Consider the following 23,664-nt stretch of genomic DNA (forward strand, 5'->3'; position numbering starts at 1 on the left):
CGTAATGTATGTCTTGTTTAAAATTACGTTTAGTTATAACTAATAAAACATCTTCAATTTTTTTAGGGATAATTATATGAGAGAACTGCTCAGATGAAGGTTTTTATCATTTTTGTATTTTAGGCCCATTGGAAGCGTAATGGTGTGTATAGAATTGATGTCTTCAATAGTTAATGAAGATCGGAGATATATCACTTAAATTAATTTTTGTTGGATGAACCCATTTATCACTGTATCCCTTCCCCAGTAATGTTATTTGCATCATATTATTAGGTTTTCTTTAATTAGTGAATAGACTTACCTAATCATTTACATTTTTGTTTTACTTATAAGTACATTTTTACGTTTGTAATGAAGAAAATAGGTCCATAATCAAATATTATTTGTACTAAATACGCCTGGACTCCAAAATAAATAGTATTGGAAGATGATAAGAAATGTATATGACCGACAACGAAAGTTAACGCCTATTTTCAGATAATAAAATAACTAGTAACTAACTTCAGAATAAATTAAAATTCTGCAGTTATTGGTTCGCAGAAAATAATAATTAGGCGTGTTTGATGATATAATTCATTTCCATAATTTAGAAATTAATTATCTAGTTTCAGAATATTACCACTAGGTTTTGGTTTTACAATATAAGTGTTGATAGAAAATGTTCAAAACAACGCGCGGGCGCGTTTCTAAGGGTGGGGGTGTTGGAGCTAGGGTCATGTGACCTATCCAGCCAGTGAGCCAGACCGATGTGAGTTTGCAGTAGAAATGGCAACGCAGACCGGTCGGGTGCGCTGCTCGTTCTCGGCCGTGAATAAATCCGTATTATGGCTCAATCGAATGACTTAGACGTTGGTGCACCGTTGTATGTCATGTGAACTATAATTTATTGATCACAAACGTGTTGAGTAACAATTAAACTGTGTTAGTTTATTATCAACGGTTAAATTGTAAAGTACGGTACGACTAGTATAAATGATATAGATTTGTAGTTTTTAGCATTTAAAATTTTATTTTAAAAATTCCATTCCATTAATTACAGAATAAAAACATTAATCAAAAACAAAATTAATAAAGGCTATTTAAATAAAATTAAAATAGTTATACATTTATATGTTTTTAATATTTATCTTTGGATTAAACTCTTGGAAGCCTTTGCAAATCAAATTTATTTTTATTGATTTTTGTGGTGTATGTGTTTCCCAAACGTCAATTGTGTTTATTTTTCAAATAAGCCATAAGTCGTTAAGAGGAAATGTTATGTGTTTAAGGTTAAGACAGCGTACTTATTAGTAAGTTAACGTGATTATAGTTAGGTTTGTTACTATTTAAAAATGCTTGAGTTGCGGCATTGTATCGCTTGCATACAGTTAAATATCGCAGATGTTTACACCTGTTATTGATTTTGGCCCTGCCGCCTACGTATAGCGCTTTCAGATAACCTATTCTCTGCTTTTATGAATTAAATAAAATATCAATTATCTTTATAACCGATTTTTGCAAAAAGAACATGAATCTGTGTTTATGTAAAGTGCAGTGTATATTCAAACGGAAAATAATGAAATAACTCCTTGATTAAAATAAAATACAACATTCTTACGTTTACGTTTGGCAACATGCCTATTCAAAACAAACTTGTGTACTGCTTACAAAATTAAAACATTTGTTTCATTTTAACCGTTTTGCATAATATTAGTATAAATTCTTTTTGATTAAACTTAATCTTAGGCTCTAGTGAATGTTTTGTATATTTCTTTACTACCAGAACAAGTAGCAAAAATAAGTGATAAACTTAACCTAACTTATGGTAAACAATGTTTGTTTAGCCTAGACAGCTGTAAGTTCTTAAATTCTGTACACTTAATCCTTTTCATACAGTAGTAAATCAAAGTGTTAATATAGTACTGTACATAACTAAAATATGTAACTCTATGTTATCGCGAAACTGATTTACATTAAAGCCCATTTTATTTCAGTTGAAAAACGGCATCACTCCATTATGTGGCATAACATTGAAGTCGATGTTGGTTAGGCAGTGTATTTATGAACTGAACAAATATCTGAGTGTTGAGAAACCTTCGATTAAGTGTAATATTCTATATTATCATGGCTCTGCGGCATATTTTCTCCATAATTATATTTGTGACATGTGTAGCATGTTATTACAATAGCTGTCAGTGTGGTTTTGTGTTTGATGATATAAGTGCGATAAAGGAAAATCGTGATTTGCGACCTCATACCCCTCTTAAGAATGTCTTCCTCAATGATTTCTGGGGCACACCAATGCATAAGGTAGGTAAAAAGTGTATTTTTATTTTCACCATGAGTGTCCAATGTATGGGTATATTTTAAAATAGCCTAACTTGCTTAACGATTTTCATGTATCGATATGGTAGGCTACTAACTCACTTGTTATTAAATAACATTATCGCATTTTGACTGTTGACATGGTTCGTTTTGTGCCCAGCTGGTGCAATCAAACTGTTCAGTAACATTGGTCTTCGCCTCCAAAGGATTATATGTCAATATTTCATAAAATAAAATGTAGGTTAAGTATTAAGTAAATAATTAACCTCTACATGGATGCCAATGTTTAAAGATAAGTGTTGGCCATCAGAATCTTCACGTACTGTAGGCTACTTATCGGTTTGCAGTACAGTTCAAATAATATTAGTCAAACCCGGGCCTAAATCGATCACATAATAAACAAGAATATTAACAAATATGGAATACTGCAAGTAGGTCTATTACCTACTTCCTGATTTGATTCAAACATTCTATAAACTAAAGTTTTCATATGCTATAAAATGGGCAAAATATAATAATATAATAAGTGGCCATAATTAAAATCAAATCGTTGATATTCATGATTACATGAAACTGCTGCTGAAACAAAATGTCGAACCAAATTACGTTATTGGTAGCCTATTTCAAATTACATTGTAGTTCAGCTGTTTTTATATCTTAAAAAGTAATAATTTAATGATGAGTAAAAATCAATCTGTAGTATATTTATTTGTAAAATATATACTCTTTTTAACATTTAAAGTTTCGGAATAAAAATGCTGTTTATATTTTCCAGTACTGGTAAAAATGAATAATTATAAATAATTTAATTTTGTGAAACTTTTCTTGTTCCATTTATAAAGAACTATTTTTTATTTTAATACATAAGTTATTTTTGACATTTTAAAAATATAGGCCTATGTATGTGTTATTTTTCTATAACTTGATTTATATTTTGTTTTAAGCAACGAATTTGTTGTCCTTTTCAGTAGTTAATTAAAAATTATTTACATTTCTGTCAATATAAATAAATTTTCAAACTTTTTTATATTTACTCTTGTAGTATAAATTATTTCTGTTTCTCCTAAGCATGTTTAATTTTGAAATAATTTATATTTTCAAAAACTAAAATTTATCATTTTTCTGTTCCTAATTTATATATACTACCAAGTGTAGAGTCATTTTATAAAATCTGTTATAGTTCATATATTAACAGTCTACACTTTACAATGAATTGAATGACTTCAGATTGTGGTCTCCCTAAATAATTGATTTCATCAATCGATACTTACTGATTACTGAACCTTGATATCCAATAACTAGAATATTGATATATATTAATGATTACCTCTCTTCATGTATTTTATGATTCACTATCAACCAATACATAGGCTATTAGTCTTTAAACTTTAGACATTTAGTCTCAAAATGCAAGCGATCATGCTCTATTAAAACTTTCTGGAGGTCATCCATGTAAATTTTCAATTTTCAGTCTGATATTTCTTGTCTATTGCATAATTTCTAAATTTAAGTGGGCGGAGTTTTCATATGAGTTTGTCTTGAGATTTATATTCTTTAAATTTCTTTAGAGAATATTTATATCAAACTAGCTGTTTCCCGTGGCTTCGCACGCTTTTCGTAAGCTTTGCCCGTGTATGTGTACTTCTGGTTCAAGTGAATTATATTTCCAACGACGATGTAGAGTTTGTATTGTTGCCACAATCAAGAAAGTCTGTCAAAAGTGTATGTTTATATCCATTATCTACGTACATGTACTTTATTATAAGTTGGTCTAACACTCAAGCTTTAAGTTCAAGCAGAAATGTATTTTGAAGACAAATATACATCAAAACTTAGCGCCTTCAAATAGTTTTTCGCTATTTAATATACTTAACTGTCTCGTAATCGCAGTTTATAGTGTACAGGTGCTTTAAAAACTTAACTTTTGCAGTGCCGCCTGGTGGCGAGATACATCAATAGGCATAGCGTATAAACCTTCTCCGTCGAAAAATACATATACATACAAATTTTCATAATGATCGGTCAAATAGTTTACGATTCTATAAAGGACATACATACAAACATTCATTTTAATATATATATATATATAGATAGTGAGTTCTCTGTAATTATAGACAGTTACTGTAGACCATCTTGTAATGATATTCAACTTTTTCGGCAGTTTGTCTACGCATTCAATATGATGACAATTGAATTTCCACAGGCTATCCGGCAGCTTAAGAAAGATCTGATGTAAAATATTATTTCTCCTTTATCCCAATTCAATAATAATTGATGGAAATATTGGATGGTAACTAGGCTACATTATAATGACAAAAATGAACCGTGAAAAATGCTCTACTGACAACACACTTTATTATTAATTAAAACATTTTATAAACACATTAATTGTATGTTTAAGAAGTAGTATTTGGTTAAAATAAACAAACACAACATTTAAAGATTTATTTCGAGAAAACATCGTGTAATTAATTCATTCAAACAAATCTCATAGCAAGTTTTCAAGATTATAACAGTGAGATAGTATTCTCATATGTTAAATGTGAGAGCGCTAATTATTAATCAGCAGGTAAATAAGATTAATAACTTGACTATTGTGTTTTAAGTGAGGGATAGCACTCCGTAAAACCTTTTTTATTCAGTAATTATTTATTATGTTGAAATAAACTTGATATCAAAATGTTAATAAAACTAAACTATTTTTCACTATTCTTATACATTTTTTCACAAATTTATTATTGACAAGTTGAGGATAAACACACACAAATATTAACTAAAAATTAAATATAACTAGCAGACTACTAACTATGCAGATAACTCAAGTACAACTAAAATATTGGCTATGCTCAAGTATGTACACTTTTTTATATAAAACAATACCACTGTTAAAATAATTCTTTTATCTATTAAAATTATTTTTTTACAATATATATTATGCTTTAAATCACTTTATACATAATTGTGTATTAATGTAACAAAAATTATACATTGTATTGTTATGTTACAAATAATAATAATATACTAAAAAGAAATAAGCAGATTCCATTGTAAATATGTCTCAATAAAATAAACAGGTTTATAATAATGTAATTATCACTTTTGACTCAATTCAGCAGTCATTGTCAAGAAGTTTATTAATTGTTCCAAATTTTAAATGTGGTATTAAGAATGTTTCATGAAAATTGTGTAACATTAAGGAGATAAGTGAGATGTGGATTTGTAAGGATATAGAATATGATACATTTGATACAGTGATCAAATATGTGTATGTTTGTGTCACATGATAATGCATCTAGCAATTGGTTATTTATTAAGTCTAGATCAATGATTATTTATAGCCTCAATCTGGTGAAGTAGGCCTATAACTTAATAGAAGTAGTCATTTGTGTAGTTCTGGGAACACTGTACCTGATTGAATTAAAAATTGTATCATATCTTCTGGATAAATACTTGGTTCTATGTCGTTTAGTAAGGAGTAATTTTTTTTTTACATTTCCGTTTTTTAGGTTTGAAAATGGACATCATTTTAATCATTTAATTAACGAATGTTATCACAACTGAAGTTCATTCATGTGTTTCTTTAAACTTATTTCCTCATGAAATAGTTTTAAACAATCATTTCTCCAAAGAACTATGTCAGATTGATTTGAATCTGTTACTTTACGTCTATCTTATGTAAATGTGACTTAGTATAAATACATTTGAAACCAATAGCGTAAACTTAAAACCTTTGTAAATAATTCACGTTTGTAAAGTGCCTGACAAAGCAACAAGAATCAAATTTTACTTTGTTGTGATAATTATATTTACTGATTACAATACGACTAAATAAGCTCAATCTTCGATATTACATTTGGTTTAAATTTAGTTTATGTTTGGTTTCTTATAAGGATTTTGTATCAAATTTTCACAAATATAAAGTAATATAGTATAGGATAAATATAAAGGGAAATTTAAAAAAATGTTGGCACAAAATAGTAAATACTGTTTAAAAAGTTATAAAAAGATAATTATTACAACAAATAACAATATGAAACAAATTGCTGTATGGATTATTATGTGAGATAAAAAAACAAAATCACTGTACCAAATGTATCATTATCTTTATCCGTAAAATCTTCAACATCCAACTGAAACTCTTAATGTTACACAATTTTCATAAAACTTTCTTACCACCAGATTTTTTTTATATTTTGAACTTAAATTTATAAACTACATAACAGTGAATTACTGAATCTAGTATGAAGTGATAATTACATTATTATAAACAGCTCAATGTTGTAATCTTTAAAACTTGCTATGAAATTTGTTTAGATGAATGACATGTTGTTTTCCCAAAATTAATCATAAACTTTGTTTATGTATTGTAACCATATACTACTTCTTAAATATACAATTAGTTGGTTTACACAAATTTTCAATATATTTGTTATTACTTTAAAAGAATGGATTTACCAACTTTACAAAAAATCAATTGTTGAACTTTTCTTATTTCAATTTTAGCTAGTATTTGAAATATAACATTTCCAGCTCATTGTTGATTTTATTTAGTACACAATCCTATTCATGGTAAGAAAAATATACTTACAATAGTAAAATTGTGTAATCTAAATAAACTCTGTACTGTATTTAATTTGGTATTTGGTTACAATACGTAAACAAATAAAACAAAATTTAAAGAATTAATTGGCAAAACAACATATTATACTGCATCTAAACAAATTTAATAACGAGTATACAAAATGCCAACAATAAGTACATTATTTTAGCTGTTGATTGCAATAATCAGGTGATTTTTAATAAGCAGGTAAACAGCATTATTAATTCGATTAGTGTATTTAAGTGAGCGATGGCGTTCAGTAAAACCTCTAATAATAATCAGTTATTATTTGGTATAATGAAATAACCTTGGCAAAAAAAAACTTGAAAAAACTTGGCATCAGTATGATTATCTAAAGCTAACAGACATTTTGTTATTTTCATACCTTTTTTTAAAAAATGTCCAGTTTTTGAGATATGTTTGAATATTTTGCGTGGCTGTTATGTTGAAACCTGACATCATTTTTGTATGAAACTTGTTTTCGAAATAGGTCTACTTAAACGAACTTTATAACTTAATTGAAGATAAATATATACATTTTTCCTTAAAAAAAAACTGAATGACTGAAGGTAACTAAGCAAGATAGGCCAATACTTTATATAACACTTCTTACTTATTTTGATCTGACAAATGAAATGGTGAAATTTGACAGAGTAATTTATGGAAATTCTGTATACACATGTGATTAAGAAGATTAGACCTTTGGAAACCAGTGGGACAGAGTCCTATAGTCGGATATATTCCGAATCCTCATAAACCACATTTAAAGTGTAACACCTTTCTATAAATACCATATACTTACTAACTAATACTTATTTAAAATAGTAGCTAAAGATATACCCACGATCATCCTGCAAAAATAATGAAATTGTTTTAATAATATAGATTATTACCTTAAGTTTCCTTATATTTCTGGCATGTTTTATTGTGATTTATAAAGATTTTATATAAAAATGTACAAGCCATGTGTCTAAACTAGTCGAGTATTCAGCAGCATTGTTGTGTAGGTTGTATTTGGATTTTATTTTACATTCAAATCGCAAAAGCTATTAAAAATTAATCAGGTACTCTAAAATGTTAAATAAAGAAATGAGACCAAGAGTGGATGTCAGAGATAGAATAGAATAAACTGCATTCCATTACTGCATTGTTAACCTCCAGTCTCAAATATTTTCCAACAACCAACCTTAATTAAGGTGGATTACTATAACATTCCACAAGACCTAGGCTTAAGTCTAGGGAGTATTTAAGTAGATTTTTCCTCAGTAGGAATATAATTGGTTTAAATGCAATTCATGGTGAAATAACAGTAATGTGGTACTTCACTGGTTAATAACTGTATTCAATCCACTGCATCAGATTTCATTGTATTAACCCATTTTTTTTTTTTTTTTTTTTTTTTTTTTTTTTTATTAATAAACTTGTTGTTTTCCAATATTTAACTAATAGTCTCATTGTTATACTCAATATTTTACTGAGCTCAGATTACATTGATTTTTCCTGAATCAGGAACAGAAAGTATATGTAGTGATAATATTGAGTGCATCATTTAATTCTTGATTAATCAAGTAATATATTTGCCTTTTAATTCTATACTGGAAACTTCTTCTGGGAAATTAAAAAAAAGGATAGTGGATTATAATAAATAGGGTACAAGGTAGGAGGAGTATCATGTGTTTAGACATGGTTGAAGGTTGAGGTTGCATGTAAAATTACAAGTTTACAGCTCATTTAATTATGATAGTTAGGTTACAGGTGTTACTGTATAAAATTTAAAATCGTATATGATTGTACTGAGTTTTTTTGCATATTTATGTCTTTTTTGTGATTTTTTGTTTCCGAAGAGACCATTGTTACATTGTTTGCTAACACTCAGCTTTATCTTATGGAGTGACATGCACAACCATTGAACTTGATGTTGCCTATATAGAAATGAAGCTTAATGCCAAATTGAAATGAAAAATGTCTTTATTAGAGGCAAAGTTAGGACTATAAAGTCCTCTCTACTACTTAACCAAATTAAGTTTAAAGATCAGTTTGTTCTATGGTCTTGAGATATCATGCAGATTGACATACAGACCAAAAAGGCAGAAATGACATTAGTTTTTACCTCTCGATTGATAGGCTTTACAAAATGTTAAGCCATTAACAGTTGCTTTGTTAATGTTTCTCTTCTTGCACTTTCTAAAATAGCCTAGATCGATTATAGTTTGGGTTTGTACAAGTCAACTTAATTAATAATTTATAAAGTCATATTTCTAGTTCTACAATTTTTAGATACAGTTTTACTGTTTGTTGTATCTAGTGGTTTTATTTTATAATTAAATTATCCTATAATTTTGATACATTATATGTAAAGCCCTAGATTTTATAAATTTTCCATAAGGAATTACATGGAGTTATATGTAGGCTTTTTATAATTTATCGTAGCACCATCTTGATGTTGAATGATGAAAAGAAACAAAAATATGTCCATAAAATAAGTATTAAAAAGCTTGTTGTTGGTTAAGCTCTGTTAGCCAAACAATATAACAAATATCTCAAGGAGCTGGAATAATTCAATTCCTGTCTGCACGACATCCTGAGAACCAACTGATTTATGTATTGGTAATTTTTGCATGGAGATTCATTTGTATGAAGGCAACATTGAGTTCGATGATAAATGCACGCCACTCCATGGGAATTGAAGCATCCTTGAAGTTTTATCGTTTAGTAGGTTGGCAGAATTGTCTTTTATCTGCCGGGGAAAGTAAAAGTCTCTTTCTTACATGATTGCCTGTCTGCGACTCTGTCCGCAGGACATCTCAAAAATGAAATGAGCTGTCGACTTAAAATTGCAACTGCAGCTAATCCTGTTATCCAACACGTGGTGAGGTATACCCCTGCCTTTTATACTTATTTTTATTTTATTTTTCACTTCCAACGGCAAATCCATTATACAATTTCAATATCTTAATCTAAATAACTTAAACATACAAATAATAAATATATACAAACTTACCAGGCTACAATTTACAATTAAAAAAATAAATACATTGATATTAATATACATTGATTGGACACTCTTTGACCAAAAATGATCGCACAAAAAGATGACTTAAACATTATATTCACTTTATAATCACTATCATCACCTTAAGTTTTAGGTCTGTTCAAAGTCTAAAATCTATTTTGGGTGATGTTATATTAGGGGGTCAAATCTCTAAATCTCTATATGGAATATATTATATGATGTAATAATTGATGGGCTGTATGAAATTTCAAAACGGAAGTAGGCTAGGTAAATTTTATAGATACATGTTACTTCTGTATTTATGATTAAGAGCTTTAGATTTTAAGTAAAATTGTGAATGAATGGCTTTTATTTTAGGCTTTGTGCATTTCTGGTTCAAACCAATTATATTTCGGATGCTTTGGTTGAATTTTAATTGTTTCTCCGATCAAGAAAATATATATACCTACACAAGTCTGAAAAGTCTACTTCGGTCACAAAGCGTCTAGACATTCAACCATTGTAATTTAATTCCAGCCTATGATATTTCTGGTGCCATAGTTGAATTTGCTTTGTTGCCCCAGTCAAGAAAATATCTACATATCGATGGTTATAAGCACAGACATTGTATGTCCACTTTTTTCAACTTTTGACATTTTTATATCTTTGGAAAGCTGTAGTCTTCAATCTTTCAGATCATACATATTGTATGTCCATTATTACAATAGAAAAATTAAAAACAATTCTTTAAAAAAAAGTGTTACACTTTGGAATGATCTAATTTTACACTGCACACTTGTAGCATGTCCAGTGATTGCAGTACCAGCTGATCAGAGAAAAATAATGTTAGAGCACAGATATAGTATCTTTGGACTTGCAATGATTGTGCATGAAAATACTACTACGCCTACTCTCTCTGGTATTTGTTTTTGCATCTTGTAGTATGTCCAAAAATTCGCTGATCTCAAGTGCACTCATATAGTATGTCCAAAATTTTGTTTTACAATTAGGTTAGGTTTAGGACATACAACATCTGTGCACAACAAAACATAATCCATAACAATAAACAAAACCACGAAGACCTTAATGTTTCTAGTTCGAGCTGTTAACCCTCTACTGAGAAAGCTTGTGTTATAGACTTTTCTGATTATTTTTTAATTACCGTAATTACTTATGAAGATTTCTAGGTTGAAATTTAAGAAATGGTTAGTCGCGGGCAGAAAATCCTCAACCTCTTACAAAACTCTGAATGGAAAGGTGGACACAATAATTGTGTACACTGGAACAGATGGTAGGGGCCAGCTCCTAACGCAACCAAACCTGAGGGAGTGTGTCAAGTAAAGAAACACATAGATAGTTTATCCAAGAGAGAACAGAGACTCATTACTGTCGTAAGAATTCAAAAAAGTTGTACTTAGCACCAGAGTTGAACATGAAAAGAACTTTACAGACTTTAACGTCAGCAGTTTCTTTCCAAAAGAAAAATATTGAGAAGCCAGTGAAAGAGCAAATATATCGCTCCATTTTTAATTCCTATGATCCTCCTTTATCATTCTATATTCCCAAGAAGGATCAGTGCTCTAAATGCAACCAATACAAAAATGCTATCAATAAAAGAAGGTTTAGAAGAAGAGTAACCAATCACACCGGCGTCTAAAAACGCAAGCGATGTACATGAAAAGTGAGGAAATGGACTGCAAAGAGAAAGATAGGGTACACAGCCAAGTTTGATCTTACAAGCGGATATTATCTGTTTCCCTTTGCTGGTGATGCACAGATTTATTATAAGAGAAAGCTCTCAGTTTACGATTCAATAGGTGAAGGTTTTTGCTATGTTTGGGATGAATACAACGGTATGAATGGCTCTAGCGAAATTGGTACTGGATTGATTACCATACATGACAAATCTTCCGAAGGAAATCAAACATGTCACAAAGTTTTCTGACACTTGTGGTGGTCAGAATCAGAATCAATTTATTGCTTCTGGAATGATGTATGTTGTAAACAAGACACACATTGAAACTGTTGACTTAAAGTTCATGAAGCCTGGTCACTCGTACTTAGAGGCAGACTCGACGCACGCCACGATTGAAAGAGCGCGCAAACACAGGAAAATCTATGCCACTCAAGAGTGGGAACTTTTTGATTGGAATGGCTCGTAAAAAACCTAAACCATACAATGTTGCGATTTTGGACTTTGGGAAAATCTTTGACCTTTGCAAACTGGGAAAAAAATCTAATATTGAACATAACGAAAAACACCAAACATGAAACTGTGAATTGGGCTTAAGGTAAAGTGTTTCAGGTTTCAAAAAGCAAATCCCTTTGAAATTCTATACAAGTACGAACTAAACAAGGGAATAGAGTTTTTTACTCTTGATGTACGTATAGAATTTCAAGACGCCACTCGTGTGGGAACAAAACTTCTCAGTCCGAAGTACACCGAGCCTATTCCGGGTTTCCAGTGCCAAGGAAAAGGATTTGATTGTACCTATTGAAAGCGGGTGTAATCCCAGAAACATACACGTTTTGTCACTGGAATTCCTAGTTTGGGATTGGCAAGAGATATTGTACCTTACGTTGTAGAGGAAGAAGAAGGAATCGAGTCTCTCACTGAAGCAACCAAAAAGAAAAAAGGAAGACACAGTAAAACAGATGTTAAAGGCAAGAAACCAGAAAAAGAACTCAGCAAAGAGACCAAGAAGACCAAGGGAGCCTAAAAAAACCACCAAAAAGAGTAAAGAAAATAAAACCTCATTAAAGCAGTAGTAATAAAATGTCTAAAACGACAGCACTACTGAATAAAATCCCAGAAAGACTGACTCCATGAAACTGATACACATTTTAGTTGTTTACATGAAGCACTGCCTACATTTATTTAATGTTTTGTTGTGTTTTTATTTGGGTTTCTAATAGCTGGTAGTAATTTTTATTTTTAACGCAAAAAAAAAAATAAAAATTAGTCTACAATGTATGACAATAATATTATTATACTAGTTGTTGATTTTTCATTTCCCTACTAAATCATCTAGGGGCAGTTTTTGTTTTGCACACTTGTAGCATGTCCATAAATCTGTTGTTCAGAAGTGCACACATATAGTATGTCCAACACGGTTTGATTTAAAAATTATTTGTAAAAATATGGCTTAAAGAAAGTTCAAACTATTTATTTAGATGCATTTCCAATAAATGTGACCAACAAAATTTATTCCATTCAAACATTTAACAGTTTTAGTTTTAAGTTTCCCCAAAATACAAACTTTGTTTTCGCAGTTTCCGAAATTTTATGAAACTGGACATACAATGCCTGTGCTTATAACCATCGATATAAAGATCTGAAAACCTATTTCTATAAAGAAAACTATGGGGGTGCTTTATGATAGTATTTAAATCTGTTTATATAGTAACTTTGTCTTTGATATCTGCGTAATATTTCTGATCAAATATTGCATAATTAATATTTGCAAACATTTTGCACTTAAAAGTATATTATTACTAAATATTTCAATTTTATTACCTGGAAAACGTATGTGTGTATGATGAAATCAATAGTAATTACAGAAAAAGGGTGAAATAAGAAGTGATGTTAATCTTAATCTTACTCTATGCTTTGAACTGGTAAATTAAACACAATTAAACATGGTACTTAATAATTAAACATTTGATTGTGTGCCATATTATAATATTTACATATGTCAGTCAGCTGATTATATTGTAATAAGTTCTTGCAATAGGAATTTTGAATTCAATTGAGATAAGTTGAGAATTTTCACAACTTTATCGGTCAGTGGGATAGAGCCCTGAGGTCGGAAAGAAAATCCTTCTTAAGTGCTCCTGTATAGCACAAGATAATCTATCTACCAAATTTCATCTTTTTATCTTTCATGGTTTTTGCTGTGTGTTGATGAATGAATCAGTCAGGATATCCTACTTTATATTTAAATATACAATAATCAGCAGCTGCTCTATTAGTGTAGTATCAAACCACTGTAAATCTGCATGATGTGTTTTCATTGAATGCCTTTTCTTTTTAGAGGTAGTTTGATTGAACATGGAGTAACAGAACATAATCCTAACCTAGGAGGTACTCTTAAGAAAGCAGTATATGTAGACTGCTGAGGCGGTGATGTTTAGATTGTAATGTACCTAGTGCTAGGCACACCACATTATGTTAGTAAATAAATATTTAAATGCCCATTAACAAAAGTAAGGCTATTTGAATTCATGCAATTTGTTTTTCTACTTGGAAGGAAAATGACCTGGATGAAAATTTTGTACCTGGATATTATGGAGCTAACTAATCATCTCGGCACCAGGAGCGTTGAAAGCTAGATAGTGGATGTCTATTGCACATTGCAATGTATGAGGTCATTAGAATCTATATTTTGGCTGTCAACCATCTAAACCAAAACATGAACAGAGATCTAAAGATCTCAAACTTACTCAGTTTCACTTTTTGGATTGAAATATTGCAACAATACTTAAGTGTTTCTGGGGTTTTAAAGAACAGTTTTGATCTAATCAAGGTTAGGGTTGGATGTCTCCACCTGTTTTCTTTGGTTGATCTTGAAGTCCATGATAAGTACAGTAAAGGCTTTCCCCAGAAACAGAGATCTTGGGCCCTGGAGGGGGTAGGTATAAGAAATTTTAAGATGAGCATCAAAAACTGAAAAAAATGTACTCTGCTAAAAATTGTTTTTTTACACCTAATCCAATAATACCGTCAACATTAATTATATTTTAGCAGTCATATTGTTCCTCTTGTTTTATTATGATGGAATATACTTGGTGTCTAAAAAGAAAAATAACATTTTAACACTAGTGTTTTCAAAATACAGCCTTTACTGTGTAATGTTGCTAACAAAACTACATATATTTATCTTATCTAAATACAAATTCACACATAAATGTACCTGGGTCTTTGGGTTTTCTTTTAGGGTATTAAACTTTGCTATGTACACACTAATATATATATATCTTATATAAAGATAAGTAATTTATATTTGTTACATTATATATAATTTGTTTGTAACACATGATTTCTTCCTATTATGCATTTGTATTGATGATTATTTCAAAACGGTTGAGTTAATACTGTGAATGTTTGATATAATTGTATGGTAAAATTTAAATTATAACCAATTCCAATTATCTACCAACAGTACCTTTACAACCAATCAACATGTCAAGAGTTCTGACTGACAATCACATTGATTGCTCTGTTTAAAACTGATTAAACAAGTTCAGGTTATTCCATTTTTCATTTTAATATATTCATTGAAAACTGGAATTACTTTATCAGCAGTAAACAAAAGCGAGGTGTAATTTTATTAAGCTCTTGGAGAATAAATTTTGGCACATCACCTCTTCTACACTACAAGATTAAAGGAGTATTAAGGCCTTTTTTGTATAAATAAAACAATACAAACTGTCCACAATTATTGTCAGTTGAACGAAAGTTGTATGTTCAGGAACGAAAAAACTATAATTATTTATTTTTTATAATTATTTTTTTTTTTTTATTTTTATAATTAATAAAAAAATTAAAGTACTGTTTTTGTTTTGTATGAATCAGATTAAATTGCCATGCTACAAGTTGTTTTTATTAAGAAGTCAAGAATCTTGTTTTAGATGTAATTGAATAATATTGTGCCTTTAGAGGGATGTACCAACATTAGAAAAGCCAGGTTAGTAATTAGTTATGTCCACCATAGTCAATGTGTTAAACTCTGATGTGTTTGTTTATGAATAAATAAGTATAGAAAAATATCCAAGAGCTCTCCTGTTTTGTTCCTTGAACTGCACATTTACTTGTATCATGCGGATTAAATTGATGTATGTATACTGATAACTTAAGTTTGTTACTTCATAACAAAAATCATGTAATAGTAGAAACAAATGTAAAATCTCTAATACAAGACATTGATAACTTTTTGGCGTACAAAAATTTGTTGTTAACTCTAAGTAAATCAAAATTTGTAAACTTTACTTGTAGAGCTTCTGTAAAAAATACAACAATGTAAAGGTACCAGTAAAATGTTTATTAGATAAGAGACTGAACTCCCAAGCTGCATTTCTAGGCATTATCTTACATGACAACTTAAACTTCAGACTACATATTGATAAAATATGCAATAAAATGAGTTCAGCACTACTTGTTCTTAGGAGGATGTCACATGTGTGTAACATACACATTTTTTCATCTGTTACAGTACAGAATAAAGGTGAATTGAAGTGCATCAAAATCAAAATTGGGTTCAATTTTATACTTGCAAAAATGTGCTATTAGAATAATTTTATAACTTGACAAAAGAGAGTCTGGTAAGATAAATTTTACTAAACTGGGATTGTTAACTGTTTACTCCATGTTCACATATAAAACTATTCTAAATTCTAAACAAACAAAAAGTCATTCATAATTATAATACAAGAGGAAAAGATATTTCAACAGTCCAATCACATAAATAAAGAGTTTTAAAAAAAAAAACCTTTTTTAGGTTAGAAATGTTGTAAGCACTTACCTCTTAACTTAAAAAAAGCAAAATTTGAAACGATCTATTAAAAATTTAAAACAATATGTATTAGGTAAGGCATTATACAGTATTGAGGAGTACTTTTCTGTGACATAAAAATGTTAATTGTTGAATATTGCTACAGATACATACATAATAATAAACTCTGTAAATAATTAATTATGTAATATAATTACTCTATTACTGTTAGTTGCCTTGACGCTATTTGATGTGTATTATCTTGTATATTGTATAAATAAGGAGATTTTCAATTCAATTCAATTGTTAACACTTTCACCGCATGATGAGATAGACAAGTCATTGTCTATCAGATCTTGACAGTCACGAACGTTTTAGTAGTAGAGTTTAGTCTCTTACACTGGCTGGAGGATGGTACTCGAACTATGCTGAAATATTCTCGAACTATGGAACTAACTATGCCGCCCACCACTTATATAGCTGCTAAGGCATAGTGTGTACCAGCACTGTGCTATGTGCTTCAGCTCCTTAAGAAAACCTTGCGGTGAGTAAAGGAGAAGGTACTCCCCATAGTGAAACTGCTTTGATGTTATTTTGTCTTTTCAGACACAGATAGACAGCAGATTTCAGTTGTCACTGCATTACAGGGTACTCATTGAAGATTGAGAGATTCACTCTCTCTTCGACTACTATATCAGCCAGTGCAGGAGGCTGACCGTAAGACCTTCACTGTGTCACGTGTCATATACTGACTTTAAGATAACTGGAATAGTAGTAGTGTGCGTCTACCACAGTGAATGTGTCAAACTATGATACATCTTTTGCTATAGAATACGTTGTAAACACCTTTATTGTGATAAGAGTTATGCATGGACTTGAGGACAGCTGGAATAGTAGTAATGTGCGTCCACCGCAGTGAATGTGTTAGACTATGATACATCTCGAGCTGTAGAATACGTTGTAAACACTTTCTAGATGTAGAATACGTTGTAAACACTTTCTAGATGTAAAATACGTTGTAAACACTTTATTGTGATACAAGTTATATATGGACTTGAGGACAGCCGGAATAGTAGTAATGTGCGTCCACCGCAATGAATGTGTTAGACTATGATACATCTCGAGCTGTAGAATACGTTGTAAACACTTTCTAGATGTAGAATACGTTGTAAACACTTTCTAGATGTAGAATACGTTGTAAACACTTTATTGTGATACAAGTTATATATGGACTTGAGGACAGCCGGAATAGTAGTAATGTGCGTCCACCGCAATGAATGTGTTAGACTATGATACCATCTGTAGCTGTAGAATACGTTGTAAACACCTTTATTGTGATACGAGTTATGTGAGGACAGCCGGAATAGTAATAATGTGGGTCAACAGCAGTGAATGTCTTAATTGATGGTTATTACTGAATATTGGTAGGAGATCTATTTGTATATGAAATTTTCAACCTCTAAAGTCATCAGGTAAGTAATTAATCAACCTTATCAACTCCATAAATCACAATGAGGACTTATTTTTACCATACAATATTTAAAAAATTACATTCTTTTAGAGGTATTGTAGTAACCTATAAACTTGAAAAAGTATTTGTTAAAGGTATGTGCAATATACTTCATTTAAGAAAATCGTACCTAATTATGGATTGTTATTTATCTCGTGATTGAGTGTGTTAAGACTACTTAAGAGCGTGACATACTTACTGAGCATAGCCCTTAATGTTTCACCTAGAATAATTACTGGCCAAGTAAATTTTGTACAGAAAGTTTTGTACGCTTTTAAATTAAACATAAATTTTGTCAGCAGCATAAAATATAGTGTAATTAAAGAGAGAATTTAACCTTAACTCTTTTCTTGGTAGTATATAGTGAGTGTCTGGCAACACGGAGAGTAGTAAAGGTCAGGATGAGATAAATGGATACATGCTAAGTAAAGGGTTAACTAATCTCATATATCTTTTTATGTCCAAATTCAATTAATCACTAGTAAAAAGTGCAGTATGTTCTTATATTTATGAACTATTTATTCTAATAGCCTGACGGTAGTTAAAAAATATTTATCTTTTAAAATTTTAAAAGTTTTCTAGGCTTAAAGTTGTTTATATTTTCTAAAATTTTATTTTCAGAATCCACTCTTAAGAGTTTATGTGAAGGGTTAATTTAAGTTTGTGATATTGACAAGATATGGTTTAAAAGGATAATTTAAACCATAAGTTAATTAAACCAAGGATTAAGTTACACCTACTATGTGTCCCTATACTAAGGATAACCAATATTACAAATAACAAAAATAAAAACTACTTCCTGACTTTTTGAATGTCTACACTTTTTTGTACTGCTTATTTGCCGTATTGTACCAACTATTATGTTTTTTTTTTTAATTTAATGGCTTTTTTACATATATTTGAAATGAATGCATAAATGTACTGATAAGTTCAGTAACTCTTTGGAACAGATAGAATCCATCCTATTTATCAGGTATCAAAAAACCTTAAGGATTAAGGTTAAGCATGTTCAAACCTTTTTCTAACATACAACAATGACAAATGTTCAATATCCTATTATCCTTTCAAGGGTTGAGATAACCCTGTATAAATGCCTAGCACGTTACTGTTGGATTTAGTTTTATTCTATTAAAATGTGGCTGTGGATAATGCGGTGGCTTATTCAAAGTACACGTAGTCTGAACTTATCTTGTAATTTGTAAATGTATTACTTATATACATAAAAATACCAATTAACACAAAAATTATAATGGGTGAAAGATGGTAAATAAACAGTGTAAGGACAGATACAAGAAGTATTTGTTAATTTTAAAGTCGGTTGGATTGTTTATCCTGAGCCTAAAGACACATTGTTACATGTAGTCTGTACCTAAGTCCCTTCCCCTCCCCTTCTTGTTACCTAACCCTCAGGTTTGGTGTTTCAGTAATATCTCAATCTCTAGAGGTCCTGCAATGTTAATGTCTTAACTCCACAAACCTTGTCCACAATTTCCTTCCTTATGATCCTTGTAATCACCAAAATCTTATCCAACTGTTTCTGTAGCATTTGTGTAATATTGAATGACTTAAATAAGGTTGGGTATCTATTTGTATAAGCAAGTTCTCCACACATACATAACAATTAGCTTCTCAAAACATAGCTCAAACTTATCTGCCACATATAGCTCACACTTAGCTTCTCCATACATACATCATAATTAGCTTCTCAACACCTAGCTCAAACTTATCTGCCACATATAGCTCACACTTAGCTTCTCCAGACATATATCATAATTAGCTTCTCCACACATAGATCACACTTATATTTGTCACAAATAGCTCACAATTAGCTTCTCCAGAAATACATAACAATTAGCTTCTCCACACATAGCTCAAACTTATCTGCCACATATAGCTCACACTTAGCTTCTCCATACATACATCATAATTAGCTTCTCAACACAGCTCAAACTTATCTGCCACATATAGCTCACACTTAGCTTCTCCAGACATACATCATAATTAGCTTCTCTACACATAGCTCAAACTTATCTGCCACATATAGCTTACACTTAGCTTCTCCAGACATATATCACAATTAGCTTCTCCACACATAGCTTACACTTATCTTTGCCACATATAGCTCACACTTAGTTTCTCCAGACATACATAACAATTAGCTTCTCCACACATAGCTTACACTTATCTTTGTCACAAATAGCTCACAATTAGCTTCTCCAGACATACATAACAATTAGCTTCTCCACACATAGCTCAAACTTATCTTTGCCACATATAGCTCACACTTAGCTTTTTCACCCATAGCTGACACAGCTCCTCCATGCATAGCTCACACTTAACTTTTCCACACACAGCTCACACTTGACGGTCACATATTTGAAGTGTATGCCACTGGTAGTGATGGCTATGATAATATTGTTAACTTTGATTTCAAGCAATCACTTGAAGAAAGCTACTCAGCTAGTTATAATTTACCATTGTAAACAAAGTATAAAACAGATTTAGGTTAAACAGCAGTATATTTTCTGAAATAATGAGAGAATTCAAATATGTAGTAGTATTATATGTTTTCAATTAAGTCTATGAAATTGTAAGATAATCCACATTGCAAACAAATGTATTCCCTTGACTCCGTAGATACAGTTTAATTCTCTAAGCAAGTGTGTCAGATTAAATTAATATAATCTGAGGAAGTAGGTAGATACTCCTGCAGATGTTGCCTGCTACTGGCTGCTCATTTCTGATCGCCTTTGTTTATGGTGAAACCAATTAAAGGTGTAGCTCAAGAGGAATGTATTCAGCTGCTCTATATGGTATTAGCTGTTATTTGACAGCAGCTGCCACCATCTTGTATTGTTACTTCACTTTTTATTGTATAAAACAAATCCGTTCTAGATCCTTGTTATTGGCACGTACACTCAATAACTTCCAGTATTCATAAGTTAAGCTTGGCTCATAAACTCTGAAAATTACTTGTCTCCAGGCTTCTGAAGTAGTTTAGATAACAATTTGCAAACAATCTAGCCATAGGAAACTAACTCTGTTCAAGATTGAAGTGCCATATCCAAGATTTATTACTTTAAAATAAAACCTCTTATACACTCGCTCATTTATTAATTCTGTTTATGTTTTACAATAACTACATACAAAGAAACTATATTATGTTTGAAGGGACAAACATTATTTTTAGTTTAAATCAATTTAAAAATAAAAATTCATTGAATTTTTTTATGATTTGATATATTTAAATCAGCATTTTATACATAATAATAATTGATATTCTATATTAAAACATTTTGTTAACTTAATTACACTAAAGTACAACATTCTTGTGATCAGTTATGTTGATCAACAAGATCATTAGGTTTAAGCTTTGAGACACTAAAGTACATAGTGTTTAAACCTCTACTGCCAGTCTTTTTTATATTAAAATATCCTTGCTTATTATGTTTCAAATGCATTTAGTAGTGTTATGTTGTCTGTTGTCAATGTTCTGCTGCTGATCCATTCAATAATACTTTTTACAGTATTTTATTTGTACAATATAATGAAATAATGACCACATCATCTTTGTATTTTATAAATATTATGAAGTCAATATGTTATGTACAACAATTTTAAAGCCTTATCTTTAAGAAACCGTACAAGATTTAAATAGTTGTAAACACATAAATGATTTTAAAAAGTATTGTTTTTTAAATTTTGGTTTTGTTTTTGCTCTGTTAGTCGTGACATACTACATAAAAATTTATGAATTTAAAAGCAAATAATTTAAAGTCATTTAAATTAATAGTCATGTGAAACAATTGAGAAGAAATATTTGACCAACTATGAAATAGTAATGAGCTGCATTATTGAAATATTAATGAAATGGGTTGCATTCAGGTTATATACAATGTGGCTGTGCAAAATTTGTTTCCTTCTAATAAAGTTATTGTGTTCCCTCGTATTTTTTTTTTTATATTCTTCCCAGATTTGCATATCCATCATCATAAATCCTTACCAAGAGTCATTAAAAATATATTGGATCAAATTTACTTAAAATTGCTTAAGTCTTTGAAAACAATTAGAAATTTTTTATCCATGTTGTCCAGTAGTTGAGAAAATTGTTTACATAAATGTAAACCTCTGCCATTTTGAAACCTTTATTTTTAATTAGGAGTGAATATGTAAAGGAATGTATAAATTTATTCTACCATTTTCATTGTGGTTTGTTGGAAAATAGTTTCGATGTACCACAACTATATTGCTGTTACGTTATTTGTATGATTGTCATTAAGAACTCACTGGATAAAAAAATGTTTTAGAGCAAAAGTTTTAATAGGCCAAATACAATCAAACGCAGAATTCATAATGTAAGTTATTCATCTATTTAAATCTATTCAACTGTGTAATACACTGAGTAAAGTTAGCAATAAAATTATCAGATTAATATTTCTTATAAATAAAATTGTGCATTAAGATAATATTATAACTCAATAATAAAAACCATTTTATAACAATCTATTATCATAAACTAAGAAATGTACAACAAACTGAACTAAAAGTGGCAAGCATAATTCCTAAAAAGCTAAATGTTTTTAAATATATTTTTCCATGTAACTTTAAATGTACTAACTAAAGCACTCGTGGTTTTTTCTAGTAGTTAGTTAAGTAAATAATTATTAAAGGTCAGATCAAGCAAACTAATTTCTTTTATATAGTTCATATAAATATATAGTCTACTTGTGTATCAAATTATAAATGTATAAACTTCGTAAGGTCATATTTAGGATTATTTAATTGATTAGTATGTAATATTCTTTATTAGAAACATTTACTATGATTTTCAACCTTTTTCAAAATAACAAAGCTTTATTGTTACGCCAAAAATCCTTCACTTTTGATAGTAGTTTCTCATCTTCTCACCTAATTCTACAACAAGTCTATTGAAGAATCTCCTGTTAACTTTTGATCGTTAATTTAATGTAGATAAATGTCTCCCAAAAAATCGAATACACTCTTAGTTAAAGATAATTTGTCTTTATACTGAAAATCATGCAATTATGCCTATTAAAGTTGCTGCTGTGTGATATTTTAAGTGCTTAACTCTTACTTGACTTCTGTGGTCTCCCAATGTATGATTACGCATTGGAATTGTATGGACAAGGATTTTCACAATTATTCTGCTTTAGATTTGAAATGAGGCTGTACTGAACTCATGTGAACATATAGGTCCCCTTTGTGATGCTAATAAAATTGCTTGCATATAAGGTACAGTAAAGAGGACAAACATAGACTCTATATTATATAATTTAAATACACATCTTCAATGAAGATTAGAATACATAACATACTTATTCTCTGTGTACACTAAATGCTTGTTTATTAGCTCTAGTGGTCAATTTTTATTTCCTTAGTGATACTTATGTCTCCTTATTTATAACCACTTTGTTTCGTGTAATTTTGGATACGTTGTAAGGTTTAAGGTTTTATTAACAGTGCTGTACAAAGTTATGACATATATAACGATATAGAATACAACAAACATGATCATTACTTAACCTAATAAAACTGTTCCAAAGACAGGCAACTTCTGTTGTAGAGATGTTGACTGAATTTTTAATACATGAATTATATTGTAAAGATACTCCTATGTTACCCCTGTTTTCATACAATGACAATGTGATCGGCGTTTATGAACTTTGTGGACTGCAAGTGTAAATTTTGAAAAATATGAGAAAGGTAAATCCCTAGTTGATAGAGCTCATCATGAAGATGACTGAAA

The 23,664-nt window shown here is 30.1% G+C and overlaps 1 protein-coding gene across 1 annotated transcript in view; it reads left to right on the forward strand.

The window, feature by feature from the left end:
• The first annotated feature begins 754 nt into the window (after positions 1-754).
• The window catches only part of LOC124358499 (protein O-mannosyl-transferase Tmtc3-like), a 70,610-nt gene continuing 47,700 nt past the window's right edge, over positions 755-23,664 (forward strand). The window contains exons 1-2 of the mRNA XM_046810793.1: positions 755-957; positions 1,974-2,289. Of these exons, the coding sequence (XP_046666749.1) occupies positions 2,104-2,289 (186 nt within the window). The 5' untranslated portion in view covers positions 755-957; positions 1,974-2,103. The remainder of the gene's footprint in view (positions 958-1,973; positions 2,290-23,664) is intronic.

The sequence above is a fragment of the Homalodisca vitripennis genome, chromosome 3 (assembly GCF_021130785.1).
Source record: "Homalodisca vitripennis isolate AUS2020 chromosome 3, UT_GWSS_2.1, whole genome shotgun sequence".
In the NCBI taxonomy this organism is placed as follows: domain Eukaryota; kingdom Metazoa; phylum Arthropoda; class Insecta; order Hemiptera; family Cicadellidae; genus Homalodisca; species Homalodisca vitripennis.